Raw genomic sequence first — 21730 nt, forward strand, 5'->3', positions numbered from 1 at the left:
TCATTGCAGCGTGGTTCACACATGAAGTCTCATCAACACAGTTAATCAGTCTGAAGAAGAGTCTGTAGTTCCAGTGGCCACAGATTACTGGCCTGACCAATGGTCCCAAGTCCTGTGATTCTGCAATCTCTAATAAACATCATTCGCTTATTATGGCAACATATACAATCATAATGCTTCATCGGTGTGTGCACATACTATGTGATCCCTATTACATGTCGGGTGGCCAACTAAGCAGGACTTGAACGATTCACTGGGCTGTCACAAGTCAGTTTCTGATTTGATGGAATGTTAAGCGTTAAAGGATTGCTACCGCATAGACAACTGGGGTATATGGAAATTGATTACCTAGGGATACAGCTATTCTAGGCTCCGGAAAGGCAGAAGCAATAAAAAAATGTATAGAAAATAGAAGCAGTGCCATATTATTGGAATTACCTTTCTCCTGCAAACTTGGCTTTTGCAGGCCAATGGCGGTGTGCCCGCTAGCACAACCTTAAGGGGCAATTCTAACTTACAGCCTTGTGTACCTCTGACATTATTGTGCACCCCTCACCTTATTGCGTGCCTCTAACATTATTGTGTGCCCCTAACATTATTGTGTGCCTCTAACGTTATTGTGTGCTCCTAACAATTTTGTGTGCCCCTATCGTTGTGTGCCTCTAACATTGTGTGCCCCTAACATTACTGTGTGCCTCTAACATTATTGCGTGCCTCTAACATTGTGTGCCCTTAACATTATTGTGTGCCCCTATCGTTGTGTGCCTCTAACATTAGTGCGTGCCTCTAACATTGTGTGCCCCTAACATTATTGTGTGCCCCTATCGTTGTGTGCCTCTAACATTATTGTGTGCCTCTAACGTTATTGTGTGCCCTTAACATTATTGTGTGCCCCTATCGTTGTGTGCCTCTAACATTATTGTGTGCCTCTAACATTGTGTGCCCCTAACATTATTGTGTGCCCCTATCGTTGTGTGCCTCTAACATTATTGTGTGCCCCTAACATTATTGTGTGCCTCTAACATTATTGTGTGCCTCTAACATTATTGTGTGCCCCTAACATTATTGTGTACCCCTATCGTTGTGTGCCTCTAACATAATTGTGTGCACTTATTGTTGTGTGCCTCTAACGTTATTGTGTGCCTTCAACATTATTGTGTGCCTCTAACATTATTGTGTGCCCCTATTGTTGTGTGCCTCTAACGTTATTGTGTGCCTTTAACATTACTGTGGTGTGCCCCTATCATTGTGTGCCTCTAACATTACTGTGTGCCTCTAACGTTATTGTGTGCCCTTAACATAATTGTGTGCCCCTAATATTGTGTGCCTCTAACATTATTGTGTGCCTCTAATGTTATTGTGTGTCCCTAACATCAGGGCCGGACTGGGACTAAAATTCAGCCCTACATTTGAAGGTACACAGGCCCACTTGTCACATGGTGACTGTATAACATCTTTGTACAATTGTAGGTTACAAGAAGTGAGGGGAGTGTAACACGACTATATAGCATACTGTATAATCACAGCTGTATCTAGCATTACAGCTCAGTCCTATTTATTGCTTTTAGTTGCAGTACCAAGAAAAGCTGCTACTTTACCTACATAACTGTATCTCGTAGATAATGAAGGGATGAAACGACCAAAGGCTATGGAACATCATTCTGATGCTTCATATACTTTGCCTACAGCCACTTTTGGTTCCGCTGCGCAGCACGACACCCGGTGACTCTGAAAAGCGGTGACATCAGTAATGTCACCGCTCTTCAGATATTCCGGGTCTTGTGCTGAGCTCGGAGACTGTGAACAGCGGTATTGTTACTACCGTCACCGCTCTTCAGATATTCTGGATCTTGTGCTGAGCTCAACGACTGTGAAGAGTGGTATTGTTACTACCGTCACCGCTCTTCAGAGTCGCTGGGTCTCGCCAGATCTGGGCTAGTAGTGGGGGTGTCTGATAGACACCTCTCCATTACTTACACCAGGGATTGATAGCAGCTGACATTACGCAGCTGACATCAACCCTAAAAATCATTACACATACCAGAATGAAAAGCTTTGGTGGCTGGGAAAAGCATTAGCGTTAGCGCTATTCCCAGGCGCTATTCCCTAACTACAACTGATATCACCCTTGCCTGGTCTCCCTGCGAAGCATTTCTGCTGTATTTACATGCACTAATCTCAGGCCACTAAACGAGTGTAATCGACAATACTAAAGTCGCTCGCTTGTTTCCCGGCCTCTTTACACCAACTGAGAAAGAATGAAGGGAACAAAACAATAACAATTTAATCAATCTATCCCCATACAGTATCATGTTATCAGCAGCACAACTACAGTTTACACCAGCGATGTGCTGCTGAGAACAAGGATTTCTGTTCCCACATAAACAATCCAATCACTCGATGAATAGGCAGCATTTTGCTTGTTTAGTATAATACACAGGGCCGCCATGAGGGCCTTACAGCCATGACTGGCGTATGGGGCCCGGTGGGCAGAGGGGGGCCGCATCGGGCCCCGTCTCATCTGCTCACCGTGCCCCCCTACAGGAGCTGTGACACGCTATTGACGTGCGGGCCCATGCCCGCACGTCAATAGTTAACAGCCGCCAGCCAGTCAGAGGCTGGCAGCTGACTTGAGCCGCAGTGTGCACTTCGCCGGCGTCTGACATCATTGTCAGCCGCCGGCGAGTGCGTGCTTCACCTGCGTGGAGGGAGTGAGCTTCACCCGCCGCAGGAGTGTGGCCAGGTAAGAACTCGTGTTTTTTTTTTTGTTGAGAGCAGCGATCCAGGGGGCCCCGGGGCAGACTGAGACACAGGGGCAGAATGCTGGACACGGGGGCAGAATGCTGGACACGAGGGGCAGAATGATGGACACAGGGCAGAATGTTGGACACGAGGGGCAGAATGCTGGACCCGAGGGGCAGATTGCTGGACACGAGGGGCTGAATGCTGGACACAGGGGCAGAATGCTGGACACGACGGGCAGAATGCTGGACACGAGGGGCAGACTGTGAGACACGGGGGCAGAATGCTGGACACGGAGGCAGAATGCTGGACACCAGGGGCAGATTGAGACACAGGGGCAGAATGCTGGACACGGGGGGCAGAATAATGGACACGGGGGGCAGAATGATGGACATGGGGAACAGACTGCTGGACATGGGGGGCAGAAGGCTGGACATGGGGGACAAACAGCTGGACACGGGGGACAAACAGCTGGATACGGGGGACAAACTGCTGGACACGGGGGGCAGAATGCTGGACACGGGGGGCAGAATGCTGGACACGGGGGGCAGAATGCTGGACACAGGGGCAGAAGGCTGGACACAGGGACAGAATGCTGGACACGGGGAAAGACTGTGAGACATGGGGGCAGAATGCTGGACACGGGGGCAGAATGCTGGACAGACACGGGCAGCATGCTGGACACGGGCAGAATGCTGGACACGGGGGCAGAATGCTGGACACGGGCAGAATGCTGGACATGGAGAAAGACTGTGAGACACAGGGGCAGAATGCTGGCCATGGGGGCAGAATGCTGGACACGGGGCAGAATGCTGGACACGGTGGCCAAATGTGAGACATGGGGGCAGAAAGCTGGACACGGTCAGAATGCTGGCCACGGGGGCAGAATGCTGGACACAGGGGCAAAATGCTGGACACAAGGGGCAGACTATGAGACACGGGCAGAATGCTGGATACAGGGGCAGAATGCTGGACATGGGGGCAGAATGTTGGACACAGGGGCAGAATGTGAGAAACGGGGGCAGAATGCTGGACATGGTCAGAATGCTGGACACGGGGGCAGAATGCTGGACACGGGGGCAGAATGCTGGACATAGGGGCAGACTGTGAGACACGGGGGCAGAATGCTGGACACAGGGGCAGAATGCTGGACACGAGGGGCAGACTATGAGACACAGGCAGAATGCTGGATACAGGGGCAGAATGCTGGACACCAGGGCAGAATGGAGATACAGGGCATGACTGGAGACACTGGGGGCATGACTGGAGACACATGAGGCAGAATGGAGACACAGGGGGCATGATTGGAGACATGGGGGCATTATTGCAGCCATAGGGGGCAGAATGGAGATACGGGCAGAATGCTGGACACAGGGGCAGAATGCTGGACACGAGGGGCAGACTATGAGACACGGGCAGAATGCTGGATACAGGGGCAGAATGCTGGACACAGGGACAGAATGCTGGACACCAGGGCAGAATGGAGATACAGAGCATGACTGGAGACACTGGGGGCATGACTGGAGACAGATGAGGCATTATTGGAGCCATAGGGGGCAGAATGGAAATACGGGCATGATTGGAGACACGGGGTAGAATGGAGATACACGGCATGATTGGAGACACGGTGCAGGATGAAAGACATGGGGGCATGATTGGAGACAGATGGAGTAGGGTTGGAGACAATACTGGACACGGGAGCAGAATACTGGACATGGGGGCAGAATGCTGGACACGAGGGTCAGAATGCTGGACACGAGCAGAATGCTGGATACGGGGGCAGAATGATGGACACGAGGGGCAGACTGAAACACGGGGGCAGAATGCTGGACCCGAGGGGCAGATTGCTGGACACGAGGGGCAGAATGCTGGACACGGGGGCAGAATGCTGGTTACGGGGGCAGAATGCTGGACACAGGGGCAGAATGCTGGACACGAGGGGCAGAATGCTGGACACGGGGGCAGAATGCTGGTTACGGGGGCAGAATGCTGGACACAGGGGCAGAATGCTGGACACGAGGGGCAGACTGTGAGACACGGGGGCAGCTGGACGCGGGGGACAAACTGCTGGACACGGGGGCAGAATGCTGGACACGGGGGGCAGAATGCTGGACACGGGGAAAGACTGTGAGACACAGGGGTAGAATGCTGGACACAGGGGCAGAATGCTGGACAAAGGGGCAGAATGCTGGACATGGGGGCAGAATGCTGGTCACGGAGGCAGAATGCTGGACACGGAGGCAGAATGTGAGAAATGGGGGCAGAATGCTGGACACGGTCAGAATGCTGGACACGGGGGCAGAATGCTGGACACAAGGGGCAGACTATGAGACACGGGCAGAATGCTGGATACAGGGGCAAAATGCTGGACACGGGGGCAGAATGCTGGACACAGGGGCAGAATGTGAGAAACGGGGGCAGAATGCTGGACATGGTCAGAATGCTGGACACGGGGGCAGAATGCTGGACACGGGGGCAGAATGCTGGATATAGGGGCAGACTGTGAGACACGGGGGCAGAATGTTGGACACAGGGGCAGAATGCTGGACACGAGGGGCAGACTATGAGACACAGGCAGAATGCTGGATACAGGGGCAGAATGCTGGACACAGGGACAGAGTGCTGGACACCAGGGCAGAATGGAGATACAGGGCATGACTGGAGACACTGGGGGCATTACTGGAGACAGATGAGGCAGAATGGAGACACAGGGGGCATGATTGGAGACATGGGGGCATTATTGCAGCCATAGGGGGCAGAATGAAGATACGGGCAGAATGCTGGACACAGGGGCAGAATGCTGGACACGAGGGGCAGACTATGAGACACGGGCAGAATGCTGGATACAGGGGCAGAATGCTGGACACAGGGACAGAATGCTGGACACCAGGGCAGAATGGAGATACAGAGCATGACTGGAGACACTGGGGGCATGACTGGAGACAGATGAGGCATTATTGGAGCCATAGGGGGCAGAATGGAAATACGGGCATGATTGGAGACACGGGGTAGAATGGAGATACATGGCATGATTGGAGACACGGTGCAGGATGAAAGACATGGGGGCATGATTGGAGACAGATGGAGCAGGGTTGGAGACAATACTGGACACGAGGGGCAGAATGCTGGACACGGGGGCAGAATGCTGGACACGAGGGTCAGAATGCTGGACACGAGGGGCAGACTGAGACACGGGCAGAATGCTGGATACGGGGGCAGAATGATGGACACGAGGGGCAGACTGAAACACGGGGGCAGAATGCTGGACCCGAGGGGCAGATTGCTGGACACGAGGGGCAGAATGCTGGACACGGGGGCAGAATGCTGGATACGGGGGCAGAATACTGGACACGGGCAGAATGCTGGACACGAGGGGCAGACTGTGAGACACGGGGGCAGCTGGACGCGGGGGACAAACTGCTGGACACGGGGGCAGAATGCTGGACACGGGCAGAATGCTGGACATGGGGAAAGACTGTGAGACACAGGGGCAGAATGCTGGACACAAGGGCAGAATGCTGGACAAAGGGGCAGAATGCTGGTCACGGGGGCAGAATGCTGGACACGGGGGCAGAATGCTGGACACGAGGGTCAGAATGCTGGACACGAGGGGCAGACTGAGACACGGGCAGAATGCTGGATACGGGGGCAGAATGATGGACATGAGGGGCAGACTGAAACACGGGGGCAGAATGCTGGACCCGAGGGGCAGATTGCTGGACACGAGGGGCAGAATGCTGGACACGGGGGCAGAATGCTGGATACGGGGGCAGAATACTGGACACAGGGGCAGAATGCTGGACACGAGGGGCAGACTGTGAGACACGGGGGCAGCTGGACGCGGGGGACAAACTGCTGGACACGGGGGCAGAATGCTGGACACGGGCAGAATGCTGGACACGGGGAAAGACTGTGAGACACAGGGGCAGAATGCTGGACACAGGGGCAGAATGCTGGACAAAGGGGCAGAATGCTGGACATGGGGGCAGAATGCTGGTCACGGGGGCAGAATGCTGGACACGGAGGCAGAATGTGAGAAATGGGGGCAGAATGCTGGACACGGTCAGAATGCTGGACACGGGGGCAGAATGCTGGACACGGGGGCAGAATGCTGGACACAGGGGCAGACTGTGAGACACGGGCAGAATGCTGGATACAGGGGCAGAATACTGGACACGGGGGCAGAATGCTGGACTCGGTGGCAGAATGTGAGACACGAGGGGCAGACTGAAACACGGGGGCAGAATGCTGGACCCGAGGGGCAGATAGCTGGACACGAGGGGCAGAATGCTAGACACGGGGGCAGAATGCTGGATATGGGGGCAGAATGCTGGACACGGGGGCAGAATGCTGGACACGAAGGGCAGACTGTGAGACATGGAGGCAGAATGCTGGACACGGAGGCAGAATGCTGGACACGAGGGGCAGATTGAGACACAGGGGCAGAATGCTGGACACGGGGGGGCAGAATGATGGACACGGGGGGCAGAATAATGGACATGGGGGACAAACTGCTGGACACTAGGGCAGAATGCTGGACACGGGCAGAATGCTGGACACGGGGAAAGACTGTGAGACACAGGGGCAGAATGCTGGACACGGGGGCATTATGCTGGACACAGGGGCATAATGCTGGACATGGGGGCAGAATGCTGGACACGGAGGCAGAATGTGAGACATGGGGGCAGAATGCTGGACACGGTCAGAATGCTGGACACGGGGGCAGAATGCTGGACACGGGGGCAGAATGCTGGACACAGGGGCAGACTGTGAGACACGGGGGCAGAATGCTGGACACAGGGGCAGAATGCTGGACACGAGGGGCAGACTATGAGACACGGGCAGAATGCTGGATACAGGGGCAGAATGCTGGACACGGGGGCAGAATGCTGGACATGGTCAGAATGCTGGACACGGGGGCAGAATGCTGGACACGGGGACAGAATGCCGGACATAGGGGCAGACTGTGAGACACGGGGCAGAATGCTGGACACAGGGACAGAATGCTGGACACGAGGGGCAGACTATGAGACACGGGCAGAATGCTGGATACAGGGGCAGAATGCTGGACACAGGGGCAGAATGGAGATACACGGTATGATTGGAGACACGGTGCAGGATGAAAGACATGGGGGCATGATTGGAGACAGATGGAGCAGGGTTGGAGACAGATCGTGCTATATCGTGGATGGATACTCATGAGGGCAGGATGGGTGAACATATGGCTGAAGCCATGAATGAGACACACGGGGCCAGGGTGGGGGATATTATTATTACCATAGGGGCTAATTAAGGGATATTATTACTGCAGTGATGTATTTATTTTATTTTTTCAGGACACTGTTTTAAATGGGAGGGGCAGTCCTGTTACTGTGTAGAGTGACACTATGTTGCCTTTTTTTCTTCATGTGGTGTAATGTAGAAGTTGGAAAAAATTAAGTAATGTGTTCTGCAAGCGGAGCTCGAGATAACTGTGTTATTTCCTGCAGAGACAAGTCCTGGCTGGATGAAGTGATGGCGGTCTGTGCTGGATGAAAGATGAAGGACTTCACCTAGAGACGTCAGTGTGTTACCTATACACTGACACTATACACTGTATACTATATACAGAGGTCCTGTGTATAATGTCACCAGTGATCACTGTAAAACCTGTACACAGACACTGCATACTAAGTACACATCTCCTGTGTATAATGGCACTGATGGTGATATTAGTATTGTGTTTTTTTTATTACTGATCAGTATTGTATTCAGTCACTATGTGGGGGTAATATGTGATCTGGTCTTGGTGCCGTGGTATTTCTTCCTTGTATGTGATATTATTCGGTCACTTTATGGTGGTAATATGTGGTCTGGTCATGGTGTTGTATTTGTTCCTTGTATGTGATATTATTGGTCATTTTAAAAATGGAAAAATAAATAAAAATATACCTAAATTGTATTGCATATTTTAACAAATATTTAGTAGGTTACAGCAGAGTAGGGCCCGGCCAAAAGTGTCTACCGTGTTATGGTGGTGGCTTAAAAAATCTTTTGGCCAAAAGAAAAGCTGCTGGCTATATGTGTGATCTGGTGATGGGAACTGTTAATGTGTGATAGGTGAGAAGTGGAGTTTTTCCAAGAGAGAGCGGTGGGACTGTGGACAGTTCGAGGGGTGGAGGCAGGGCTGGGGTGGAGCCTGGGTGGAGTCTCAAGGGGGCCCCAAAACTTTTGCCAGAATGGGTTGCCAGTATGGGGCCCCAAAATTTCTAGTGGCAGCACTGAATAGTTCTCCATATATTATAATGTGCACCTCATTCCTCCATATAGTATAATGCACTCCTCAGTCCTCCATATAGTATAATACACTCCTCAGTCCTCCAAGTAGTATAATACACTCCTCAGTCCTTCATATAGTATAATACACTCCTAATTCCTCCATATAGTATTATACAATCCACATAGTCCTCCATATAGTATAATACACTCCTCATAGACCTCCATATATTTAAATACACTGTAATTCCTTCATATAGTATAATACACTACTCAGTCCTCCAAATAGTATAATACATTCCTCAGTCCTCCAAATAGTATAATACATTCCTCATAGTGCTCCATATAGCATGATGCCCTCCATTGTCATCCATGTAGTACAATTCACTTCCCATAGTATAATGCACCCCATAGTTCTTCATATAGTATAATGTATTCCCCATAGTCCTCGAGACAGTATAATGCAGCCCACATATAGTATAATGATGCCACCCCAGAGTATAATGCAGCCACCCCACAGAATATATTGTAGCCCCGAGTATAATGTAACCCCCAGAGAATATAATGCAGCCCCCTCATAGTATAATGCAGCCCATGCATATATAATATATGGTAGCCCCCTCACAGAGCATAATGCAGCCCTCCATAGAATATAATGTAGCCCATCCATAGAATATAATACAGCAACCCATAGAATGTAATACAGCCCTCCCCATAAAATGTAATGCAGGCAGCCCCCATAGAATGTAATGCAGCCAGCCACCCATAAAATGTGATGCAGCCAGCCACCCATAGAATGTTATGCAGCCAGCCCCTATAGAATGTAATGCAGCCAACCCCCATAGAACATAATGCAGCCAGCCCCCATAGAATGTAATACAGCACAGCCCCCATAGAATGTAATGCAGCCAGCCCCATAGAATGTAATGCAGCACAGCCCCCATAGAATGTAATACAACACAGCCCCCATAGAATGTAATACAACACAGCCCCCATAGAATGTAATGCAGCCAGCCTCCATAGAATGTAATGCAGCCAGCCACCCATAGAATGTAATGCAGCCAGCCCCCATAGAATGTAATTCAGCACAGCCCCCATAGAATGTAATGCAGCACAGCCCCCATAGAATGTAATGCAGCACAGCCTCCATAGAATATAATGCAGCCATCCCCCATAGAATGTAATGCAGCACAGTCCCCATAGAATGTAATGCAGCCAGCCCCCATAGAATGTAATGCCGCCAGCCCCCCACAGAATGTAATGTAGCACAGCCTCCATAGAATGTAATGCAGCACAGCCCCCATAGAATGTAATACAGCACAGCCCCCATAGAATGTAATACAGGACAGCCCCCATAGAATGTAATTCAGCACAGCCCCCATAGAATGTAATACAGCACAGCCCCCATAGAATGTAATACAGCACAGCACCCATAGAATGTAATGCAGCACAGCCCCCATAGAATGTAATACAGCACAGCACCCATAGAATGTAAAGAAGCACAGCACCCATAGAATGTAATGCAGCACAGCCCCCCACAGAATGTAATACAGCACAGCACCCATAGAATGTAATGCAGCCAGCCCCCATAGAATGTAATGCAGCAAAGCCCCCATAGAATGCAATACAGCACAGCCCCCGTAGAATGTAATACAGCCAGCCACCATAGAATGTAATACAGCACAGCCCTCATAGAATGTAAGACAGCACAGCCCCCATAGAAAGTAATACAGCCAGCCCCCATAGAATGTAATACAGCACAGCCCCCATAGAATGTAATACAGCACAGCCCCCATAGAATGTAAGACAGCACAGCCCCCATAGAATGTAAAACAGAAAGCCCCCATAGAATGTAATACAGCACAGCCCCCATAGAATGTAAGACAGCACAGCCCCCATAGAATGTAATGCAGCCCCCCAATAGCCCCACAATTCAGTTATCACTCAGTGATATATTTAAAAAACAAAAAACACTCACCTCTCATCGTGCCCAGCGCTGCTCCTGGCTCCGGTCTCAGCAACTGCAGTCTGCCTGGTCACACAGCAGGTGTGCGATGATATGACGTCATCGCGCACCCGCAGTGTCAGAGCCAGGCAGAGCGGGGAATGATGGGAGAGGGAGCGTCAGCAGACGCTCTCTCCTCCATCATTGCATTCAACTGTACTGGCGTCATAGACGCCGATATAGTTGAATGCGACGGCGCTGGCGAGCGGCCCACGACTGCCACCGGCCCTTCTGGCATTTGCCAGAACGGCCCGATGGCCAGTCCGGCCCTGCCTAACACTATTGTATGCCCCTAATGTTATCGTGTGCCTCTAATGTTGATGTGTGCCTCTAACATTATTGTGTGCCTATAACTTTATTCTGTGCCTCTAATTATTGCGTGCCCCTAACATTATTGTGTGCCTCTAACATTATTATTTGCCTCTAACAATATTGTGTGCCTCTAACATTATTGTGTGCCTCTAACATTATTGTGTGCCCCTTACTTTACTTGTGTGCCCCTAAGGTTATTGTGTGCCCTTAACGTTATTGTGTGCCTCTAACGTTATTGTATTCCCCTAACATTGTTGTGCACCTCTAACATTATTGTGTGCCCCTATCGTTATTGTGTGCTCCTAACATTATTTTGTGCCTCTAACGCTATTGTGTACCTCTAACATTATTGTCTGCATCTAACATTATTGTGTGCCCCTAACGTTATTGTGTGCCCCTAATACTATTTTCTGCCTCTAAAGTTATTGTGTGCCTCTAACATTATTGTGTGCCCCTAACGTTATTGTGTGCCCTTAACATTATTGTGTGCCTCTAACAATATTGTGTGCCTCTAACATTATTGTGTGCCCCTAATGTTATTGTGTGCCCCTAACATTATTGTGGGCCCCTAACAATATTGTGTGCCCCTATCGTTGCGTGGCTCTAACATTACTGTGTGCTCCTAACATTATTGTGTGCCCCTAACATTATTGTGTGCCTCTAACGTTATTGTGTGCCTCTAACATTATTGTGTGCCCAACATTATTGTGTGCTCCTGTACCACAGGACTGGCGTATAGCAAATGTGGTGCCAATATTCAAAAAGGGGACAAAAACTGAACTCGGAAATTATCGGCCAGTAAGCTTAACCTCTACTGTGGGTAAAATCCTGGAGGGCATTCTAAGGGACGCTATACTGGAGTATCTGAAGAGGAATAACCTCATGACCCAGTATCAGCACGGGTTTACTAGGGACCGTTCATGTCAGACTAATTTGATCAGTTTCTATGAAGAGGTAAGTTCCGGACTGGACCAAGGGAACCCATTGGACGTAGTGTATATGGACTTTTCAAAAGCTTTTGATACGGTGCCACACAAAAGGTTGATACATAAAATGAGAATAATGGGGATAGGGGAAAATATGTGTAAGTGGGTTGAGAGCTGGCTCAGGGATAGGAAACAAAGGGTGGTTATTAATGGAGTACACTCGGAGTGGGTAGCAGTTAGCAGTGGGGTACCACAGGGGTCAGTATTGGGCCCTCTTCTTTTTAACATATTTATTAATGACCTTGTAGGGGGCATTCAGAGTAGAATTTCAATATTTGCAGATGACACTAAACTCTGCAGGGTAATTAATACAGAGGAGGCCAATTTTATATTACAGGATGATTTATGTAAACTAGAAGCTTGGGCTGATAAATGGCAAATGAGCTTTAATGGGGATAAATGTAAGGTCATGCACTTGGGTAGAAGTAATAAGATGTATAATTATGTGCTTAATTCTAAAACTCTGGGCAAAACCGTCAATGAAAAAGACCTGGGTGTATGGGCGGATGACAAACTCATATTCAGGGGCCAGTGTCAGGCAGCTGCTACAAAGGCAAATAAAATAATGGGATGCATTAAAAGGGGCATAGATGCTCATGAGGAGAACATCATTTTACCTCTATACAAATCACTAGTTCGACCACACTTAGAATACTGTGCACAGTTCTGGTCTCCGGTGTATAAGAAAGACATAGCTGAACTAGAGCGGGTGCAGAGAAGAGCGACCAAGGTTATTAGAGGACTGGGGGTCTGCAATACCAAGATAGGTTATTACACTTGGGGCTATTTAGTTTGGAAAAACGAAGACTAAGGGGTGATCTTATTTTAATGTATAAATATATGAGGGGACAGTACAAAGACCTTTCTGATGATCTTTTTAATCACAGACCTGAAACCGGGACTAGACTAGGGGGCATCCTCTGCGTTTGGAGGAAAAAAGGTTTAAGCATAATAACAGACACGGGTTCTTTACTGTAAGAGCAGTGAGACTATGGAACTCTCTGCCGTATGATGTTGTAATGAGTGATTCATTACTTAAATTTAAGAGGGGACTGGATACCTTTCTGGAAAAGTATAATGTTACAGGGTATATACACTAGATTCCTTGATAGGGCGTTGATCCAGGGAACTAGTCTGATTGCCGTATGTGGAGTCGGGAAGGAATTTTTTTCCCCATTGTGGTGCTTACTCTTTGCCACATGGGTTTTTTTTGCCTTCCTCTGGATCAACATGTTAGGGCATGTTAGGTTAGGCTATGGGTTGAACTAGATGGACTTATAGTCTTCCTTCAACCTTAATAATAACTATGGTTGTGTACCTCTAACATTACTGTGTGCCCCTATCATTGTGTGCCTCTAACATTACTGTGTGACTCTAACATTATTGTGTGCCCCTAATGCTATTGTGTGCCCCTAATGCTATTGTGTGCCCATAACGTTATTGTATGCTCCTAACATTAATGTGTGCCCATAACAATATTATGTGCCAGTATCATTGTGTGGCTCTAACTCTACTGTGTGCTCCTAACAGTATTGTGTGCACCCAACATTATTGTGTGCCTCTAACGTTATTGTGTACCTCTAACGTTATTGTGTACCTCTAACATTATTGTGTGCCCAACATTATTGTGTGCCCCTATGGTTGTGTGCCTCTAACATTACTGTGTGCCCCTAACATTATTGTGTGCCCCTATCGTTGTTTGCCTCTAACATTACTGTGTGCCTCTAGTGTTATTGTGTGCCTCTAACATTATTGTGTGCCCCTAAAGTTATTGTGTGCCTCTAACGTTATGTGCCTCTAACATTATTGTGTGCCCCTAATATTGTGTGCCTCTAACATTACTGTGTGCCTCTAGCGTTATTGTGTGCCTCTAAAATTATTTTGTGTCCCTAAAGTTATTGTGTGCCTCTAACATTATTGTGTGCCCCTAATATTGTGTGCCTCTAACATTATTGTGTGCCCCTAAAGTTATTGTGTGCCTCTAACATTATTGTGTGCCCCTAATATTGTGTGCCTCCAACATTATTGTGTGCCCCTAACGTTATTGTGTGCTTCTAATGTTATTGGGTGCCCCTAACATTATTGTGTGTCCCTAATGTCATTGTGTGTCTCTAACGTTGTTGTGTGCCCCTAACATTATTGTGTGCCTCTAAATTTCTTGTGTGCCTCTAATGTTATTGCATGCTTCTATTATTGTGTGCCTCTAACAATATTGAATGCCTCTAACATTATAGTGTGCCTCTTACGTTATTGTGTAACCCTAACATTATTGTGTGCCCCTAACATTATTGTGTGCCTCTTACATTATTGTGTGCCCCTAACGTTATTGTTTGCCCCTAACATTATTGTGTGCCTCTAACATTATTATGTGACCCTAACTTTATTGTGTGCCTCTTACATTATTGTGTGCCCCTAACGTTATTGTTTGCCCCTAACGTTATTGTGTGCCCCTAACATTATTGTCTGTCTCTAATGTTATTGCGTGCCTCTAACATTATTGTGTGTCCCTAATGTTATTGTGTGCCCCTAACATTATTGTGTGCCTCTAACATTATTGTGTGCCCCTAACATTATTGTGTGCCTCTTACATTATTGTGTGCCCCTAACATTATTGTGCCCCTAACATTGTGTGCCTCTAACGTTATGTGCCTCCAACAATATTGTATGCCTCTAAAGTTATAGTGTGCCTCTTACGTTATTGTGTAACCCTAACATTATTCTGTGCCCCTAACATTATTGTGTGCCTCTTACATTACTGTGTGCCCCTAAAGTTATTGTGTGCCCCTAACATTATTGTGTGACCCTAACGTTATTGTGTGCCCCTAACATCATTGTCTGTCTCTAACGTTATTGTGTGCCCCTAACATTATTGTGTGCCTCTAACAATATTGTGTGCCTCTGACGTTATTGTGTGCCTTTAACATTATTGTGGGACCCTAACATTATCGTATGCCCCTAATATTGTGTGCCCCTAACATTATTGTGTGCCCCTAACATTATTGTGTGCCTCTAACATCATTGTGTGCCTCTAACATTATTGTGTGCCTCTAACAATATTGTGTGCCCCTAATATTATTATACCCCTAAAGTTATTGTGTGCCTCTAACGTTATTGTGGCCTCTAACGTTATTGTGTACCTCTTACATTATTGTGTTCCCCTAACAGGGTGAAGCCTTTCTATTCCCTTTCCCCATATTTTCTTGCCATTGAATAAATGATTGTGATTGATGACAATCAGTTGCTAATTCCATTGGAGCAGGTGAGTACTGGGGGCACCTCTCCTCCACATACCGGTATTCGGGTCCAGCAGGTGCAAGTGAGTACTGGGGGCACTTCTCCCCCACAAGTCGGTATTCGGGGGTAGCAGGAGCAGGTGAGTACTGGGAGCACCTCTCCCCCACATGCCGTTATTCAGGGCCAGCAGGTGAGTAGTGGGGACACCTCTCCCCCACACGCCAGAATTTGGGACTAGCAGGAGCAGGTGAGTACTGGGGGCACCTCTCCCCCACACACTGGTATTCGGGACTAGCAAGAGCAGGGGAGTACTGGGGGCACCTCTCCACCACACGCCGGTATTCGGGACTAGCAGGAGCAAGTGAGTAATGGGGGCATCTCTCCCTCACATGCAAGTATTCGGGGCTTGCAGAAGCAGGTGAGTACTGGGGGCACCTCTCCCCCAAACGCTGGAATTCGGGCCAGCAGAAGCAGGTGAGTACTGGGGGCACCTCTCCCCACACGCAATTATTCAGGGCCAGCAGGATCAGGTGAGTATGGGTGGCACCTCTTCTCCACACATTGGTATTTGGGGCTAGCAGGAGCCGGTGAGTACTGGGGGCATCTCTCCCCCACAAGCCGGTATTCGTGCCAGCAGGATCAGGTGAGTATGGGTGGCACCTCTTCTCCACACATTGGTATTTGGGGCTAGCAAGAGCCGGCGAGTACTGGGGGCACCTCTCCCCCACATGCTGGTATTTGGGGCCAGCAGGAGAAGGTGAGTACTCAGGGCACCTCTCCACCACACGCCAGTATTAGGGGCTAGCAGGCGCAGGTGAGTACTTGGGGCACATATCCCCCACATGCCAGTATTCGGAGCTAGCAGGAGCAGTTGGTGGTTGGCATATGTTAGCATATAAGCATTGTCTTGGGCACCAATCCTCAGCCCGCAGAATGCCAAGAAGGGCTCCCAATTTTGGAGCCCAAGCTGGAGCCCCAGGGTATTCCACCATCTCTCTGTCATGGTGTGGGCCACAGCCATGGCAGGTGGTAGTGCACATATCTCTGACCAAGCAATGTGACAGAAGACCCCATTACTGCATGCAGTCTACTTGATGGCAGAACATACCCCTAATTACGGACTAGCCTACATTAACCCCTCTGGTCCTGTCTCCAGCATCTGATTTCTCATGAACTCCTAAAGTCTCTCTTTTCCAATCACTATTTACATAAAAACATAACCTCCACATTTGCTGCATTGCTTCTCACCAGGTTGGATCTACACCAAAATATGAACAAACCTCTCACACACTATTTACTCCACAAATGGTTCCATTAGACTAAACTCCCCGAGAATGCGGTAGTGGCGGCTCTAACCTTGTGCTGCTTCCACATGATGCCCAGGGGCTTCAGCTCGTGCTTGGCATGCTTGCCCTCCTGCAGGCACTGGTAGCACACCGGGCTCCGGCAGCTCAGGCAGTACATGCTGTAGTTCTCCAGCTCGTGGTCAGCACAGGTGGGGAACTTGCGGGTCACGGTGGGCGGCCCCGGGGCGGCAGCGGCTGCTTTTTGGCTGGTGCTGGTGGCCGGGACTAGCTGGGACGGAGGGACTAGCCGGTGTTTAGCAAACGGTCCTCTAGTAGGGTGACATTTCTTCTGACAGGAGGAGCAGTAGAGGACATCGCACTGCTCACACATGACTGCGGCCTCTGACGGGTTGGTGTCGCACAGCTGGCACCTGGCACTGAGGGCATACCCTGCCAACGCCTCGGCCGCGCCGTGCTCTTGGCTGTCTGGTACTGCGCCACGCCCGTGTTGGTATCTCTGGACTATAGTCTCCAGCAGCCGGTTGCGCTGGAAGCCCCTCAGCCCCCTCTCATCCAAGGATGCGCTGCGATGGCACTGGGGGCAGGTGATGGAGGAGAAGCTGCAGATGCTGCCGTGCGGCCCTCGGGATGAGGCCCCGGAGGAGGCGGCCAGTGCCGGGGCTGGGGGCAGCACTCGTACTCCGTTGGGGGACTTCAGGCTCGGCGTGTAGGAGCCGTAGCCGCTGTCCGTCTCACTGTGCAGGCTCATCTTATCCAGGTGGTCCGGATAGTCATACTCGGCCCCCATCAGCAGCATGGGGCGCGCGGCGTGAGGGAGATGCTCGCTCTCCGGGGTCTGCACCACGATGGTGCGGGCACAGGGCAGGCAGATGTTGTGGGAGCAGGGCAGGATCAGCGGCTCCCGGAAGAAGCAGCCGCACACGGGGCATTTCAGCTCTTCCTCCATTGCTCTTGTCTAATTGTCTTCTCTCTCCTCAGTCACTGATGTGTCATGGGAGGTTGGGGCAGAGCAGGAGCGGCCAAGTCAGGGACCGGGAATCGCACTGGCTGTGAGCTCACAGGATGGATGACAGCAGCACAATGAGGCGAGGATGGAGAGGACGCATGAGCAGCTCGGGGGCAGCGCTGGCATCCGCGGAGAAATGGGATCAGTGGGGAGAGGAAGAAGGGTCTAGAGTGCTGTGGATGCCACAGGCAGGGGTTGCAAGGCAGGGGTTGGGGTAAGGCAGGGGCCGGGGTTGGGGTAAGGCAGAGGCAGAGGCAGAGGTTCAGGTAAGGCAGGGGTTGGGGTAAGGCAGAGGCAGGGGTTGGGGTAAAGCAGGGGTTGGGGTAAGGCAGAGGCAGGGGTTGGGGTAAGGCAGGGGTTGGGGTAAGGCAGAGGCAGGGGTTGGGGTAAGGCAGAGGCAGGGGTTCAGGTAAGGCAGGGGTTGGGGTAAGGCAGAGGCAGGGGTTGGGGTAAGGCAGGGGTTGGGGTAAGGCAGAGGCAGGGGTTGGGGTAAGGCAGGGGTTGGGGTAAGGCAGAGGCAGGGGTTGGGGTAAGGCAGGGGTTGGGGTAAGGCAGGGGTTGGGGTAAGGCAGGGGTTTGGGTAAGGCAGGGGTTGGGGTAAAGCAGGGGCCGGGGTAAGGCAGAGGCAGGGGTTGGGGTAAAGCAGGGGTTGGGGTAAGGCAGGGGTTGGGGTAAGGCAGAGGCAGGGGTTGGGGTAAGGCAGGGGTTGGGGTAAAGCAGGGGCCGGGGTAAGGCAGAGGCAGGGGTTGGGGTAAAGCAGGGGTTGGAGTAAAACAGGGGTCGGGGTAAGACAGGCAGGGGCCGGGGTAAGGCAGGGATTGGGGTAAAGCAGGGGCTGGGGTAAGGCAGGGGTTGGGGTTAGGCAGGGGCCGGGGTAAGGCAGAGGCAGGGGTTGGGGTAAAGCAGGGGCCGGGGTAAGGCAGGGGTTGGGGTAAGACAGGCAGGGGCCGGGGTAAGGCAGGGGCTGGGGTAAAGCAGGGGCTGGGGTAAGGCAGGGGTTGGGGTTAGGCAGGGGCTGGGGTAAAGCAGGGGCTGGGGTAAGGCAGGGGTTGGGGTTAGGCAGGGGCTGGGGTAAGGCAGAGGCAGGGGTTGGGGTAAAGCAGGGGCTGGGGTTAGGCAGGGGTTGGGGTTAGGCAGGGGCCAGGGTAAAGCAGGGGCCGGGGTAAGGCAGGAGTTGGGGTAAGGCAGGAGTTGGGGTAAGGCAGGGGCCGGGGTAAGGCAAGAGTTGGGGTAAGGCAGGGGCCAGGGTAAGGCAGGGGTTGGGGTAAGGCAGGGGCGGGGGTTAGGCAGGGGCTGGGGTAAAGCAGGGGTCGGGGTAAAGCAGGGGCCGGGGTAAGGCAAGAGTTCGGGTAAGGCAGTGTCCGGGGTAAGGCAGGGGTTGGGGTAAGGCAGGGGCTGCAGGGAGAGGAGCAGATAGTGCAGAGACTCCCCTGTTCTTCTAGACTGCTGTACAGAAGCAGATTGGACGTGGCTTCAGCACCACTCTCCAGGGGACAGCGCCTCGGTCGCCTTGCTTGTGCCAGGAGCTGCTGGCTGCCCGATCTGCGAGGATCTCCTCACCAAACCATCCCTGGCCACTGAGGATACAGCTGTTGTGATTTGGCTGGCAGGACAGATGAGGAAAGGAGGAGAGGAAGAAGGCGGGATCTTGCCTGGGGAAGGAAGATAAAGAGGAGGAGGGGAGGAAGAATGAATCGCTGCTGGCTAATAAGTGCGAGGCTAGCTACAAATACTACCCTGGAAATACGGCTTTATCCCCAGATGCAGGTAGCCGGCTCGGTCTGGGGCTCCCATGGGCACGATGAGTAATATTTGTGCCGCCATAAGGTGAAGATGACTGACAGGATCTGTGTTTGTACCCGTGTATCCGTGTGCGGTCACTCCCAGACAGGCAGCACTGGTGGCCATGGCCACATCCCTGTGGGCAGGCTGGTGCCTTATAGTCCTAGCCATGGACAGGGCCTGGGATCTCTGGTTACAGGCTGTCACTTTCTATTCCAGCAGATCGCTCCCTACCGCCATTGCTTAAAGTAGATTGATGTTCTGTCAGACAAACAAGGGATTTCAAGACGCTCATAAAATAAAAGTCTGCATTTCGTCATCTAAAATGGTTTCTTTATTAACCTATCCAATGAAAATCCTGCTCAGTCCCGTAGTATTGTGGCTGTTTCTCTACTCATCCATTTACAAGGCAGCCCAGCCCCCGCTGGTGTGGAGAAGCCCATCATGTGCTCTGCTCACTTCCAGAATGACACAGAAACAGCCCCCTCCTCTCCGAGCAGCTTAGAGATTGCATGGAGACCATGAGCGGGATTATTGCCATGTTTCCTGCTACAATGCAGGCTCACACAGGGATTTCATTGCTTGACAATGAATACTCCATATTTGACTTATTTACACATTTATTTATACTGGCTGCCAATAGTAGTGTTCTTGTATGTTGTACACTGAGATTAAAAAAATAATGTATTATATATCAATTGTACTGTACTGTATAAAGAAGCCAATATAAACAGAAGCGTATATTGAACAAGAAAGGAATAAAGCTTTATTAGAATTATTTATAATATGACAATTCATTAAAAACAGTGCTAATAGTGCATGATGATGAGCCAGAAGAGAAATAAGTGGCACCACCAGTTGGCATGCAAGATCCAAATATAGTAATAATAAACAATGTAGTCCAGAACACTGAGAGCAACAAGGCACCAATAGAACAATTTACATCAAGAAGAATGTATAAACACTCATGTATACCATATATTCAAGTTACTAGTAATTAGAGTGTCCCTGACGAAGGCACGCCGCCAAAACGTGCGTAGGAGAAGTTTTACCATCGCATTGTCTCTTTTAAAGATATGCCTACTCCGGTTGTTACACCAAAGTAGGACATTATAGGTTGACTATTCATGTTTCATTACTGTACCTTTTATGCACTGTAGGCACTCTAATTACTCTGAGTAATTTGAATATATGGTATACATAAGTGTTTACAGTTTATACTTGCTTTGCAGTTTGTTCAAGCTTAAATGTTTGCAGGGTTCTTTTTCCCAATGGCAGATTTCAGCTCACCCCAAAGATTTTTAATGGAATTGAGGTCAGGACTAGTGATGAGCGAGTATACTCCTTGCTCGGGTTTTCCCAAGCACGCTCGGGTGACCTCCGAGTATTTGTTAATGTTCGGAGATTTAGTTTTCATCGCGGTAGCTGAATGATTTCTGCTATTAAGCAGGCTGAGTACATGTGAGGGTTGCCTGGTTGCTAGGGAATCCCTACATGTAATCAAGCTGGCTAACAGCTGTAAATCATTCAGCTGCAGCAATGAAAATGTAATCTCCGAACACTAACAAATACTCAGAGATCACCCGAGCGAATGTGGCACCCCTAGAGGTATTTGCCACAAAAATAGTTACTGACACTAAATACAGGTCCTAAGATAGCAAAACTGCACTACCACCTCCGGCCAGAAGGGGGAGCTCCAGAGACTCCCCTTGATCCATTCTGGTCTGAGAGAAAAACTGGCAGTTGGGCTAAGGAGCCCATCCACCTCTCGTGTCTCCCCTTTTCCCCATAGTTTGTAAGCTTGCGAGCAGGGCCCTCACTCCTCCTGGTATCTGTTTTGAACTGTATTTCTGTTATGCTGTAATGTCTATTGTCTGTACAAGTCCCCTCTATAATTTGTAAAGCGCTGCGGAATATGTTGGCGCTATATAAATAAAATTATTATTATTATTATTATTATTAAGGAGCTGAAAGTGAGAGGTCATACAGCTGAATTTCTAACAGCCCTATGACGGTTTCCAGGCCCAAATCACCGGCCTGAGGAGAAAAGGGACAGAGAAAAAGGATATTGTGAGAACCGGGTAGCATTAATCACTACCCA

At 50.1% G+C, this 21730-nt stretch overlaps 1 protein-coding gene across 2 annotated transcripts in view; it reads right to left on the reverse strand.

Moving 5' to 3' along the window:
• The window catches only part of TRIM67 (tripartite motif containing 67), a 483887-nt gene extending 465933 nt beyond the window's left edge, over positions 1-17954 (reverse strand). The window contains exon 1 of one of the 2 annotated variants that reach the window (XM_069769348.1): positions 16891-17954. In XM_069769348.1, the coding sequence (XP_069625449.1) occupies positions 16891-17787 (897 nt within the window). In that variant the 5' untranslated portion in view covers positions 17788-17954. The remainder of the gene's footprint in view (positions 1-16890) is intronic. The other variant, XM_069769347.1, reaches the window with a different exon arrangement.
• Positions 17955-21730: the final 3776 nt, after the last annotated feature.

The sequence above is a fragment of the Ranitomeya imitator genome, chromosome 5 (assembly GCF_032444005.1).
Source record: "Ranitomeya imitator isolate aRanImi1 chromosome 5, aRanImi1.pri, whole genome shotgun sequence".
In the NCBI taxonomy this organism is placed as follows: domain Eukaryota; kingdom Metazoa; phylum Chordata; class Amphibia; order Anura; family Dendrobatidae; genus Ranitomeya; species Ranitomeya imitator.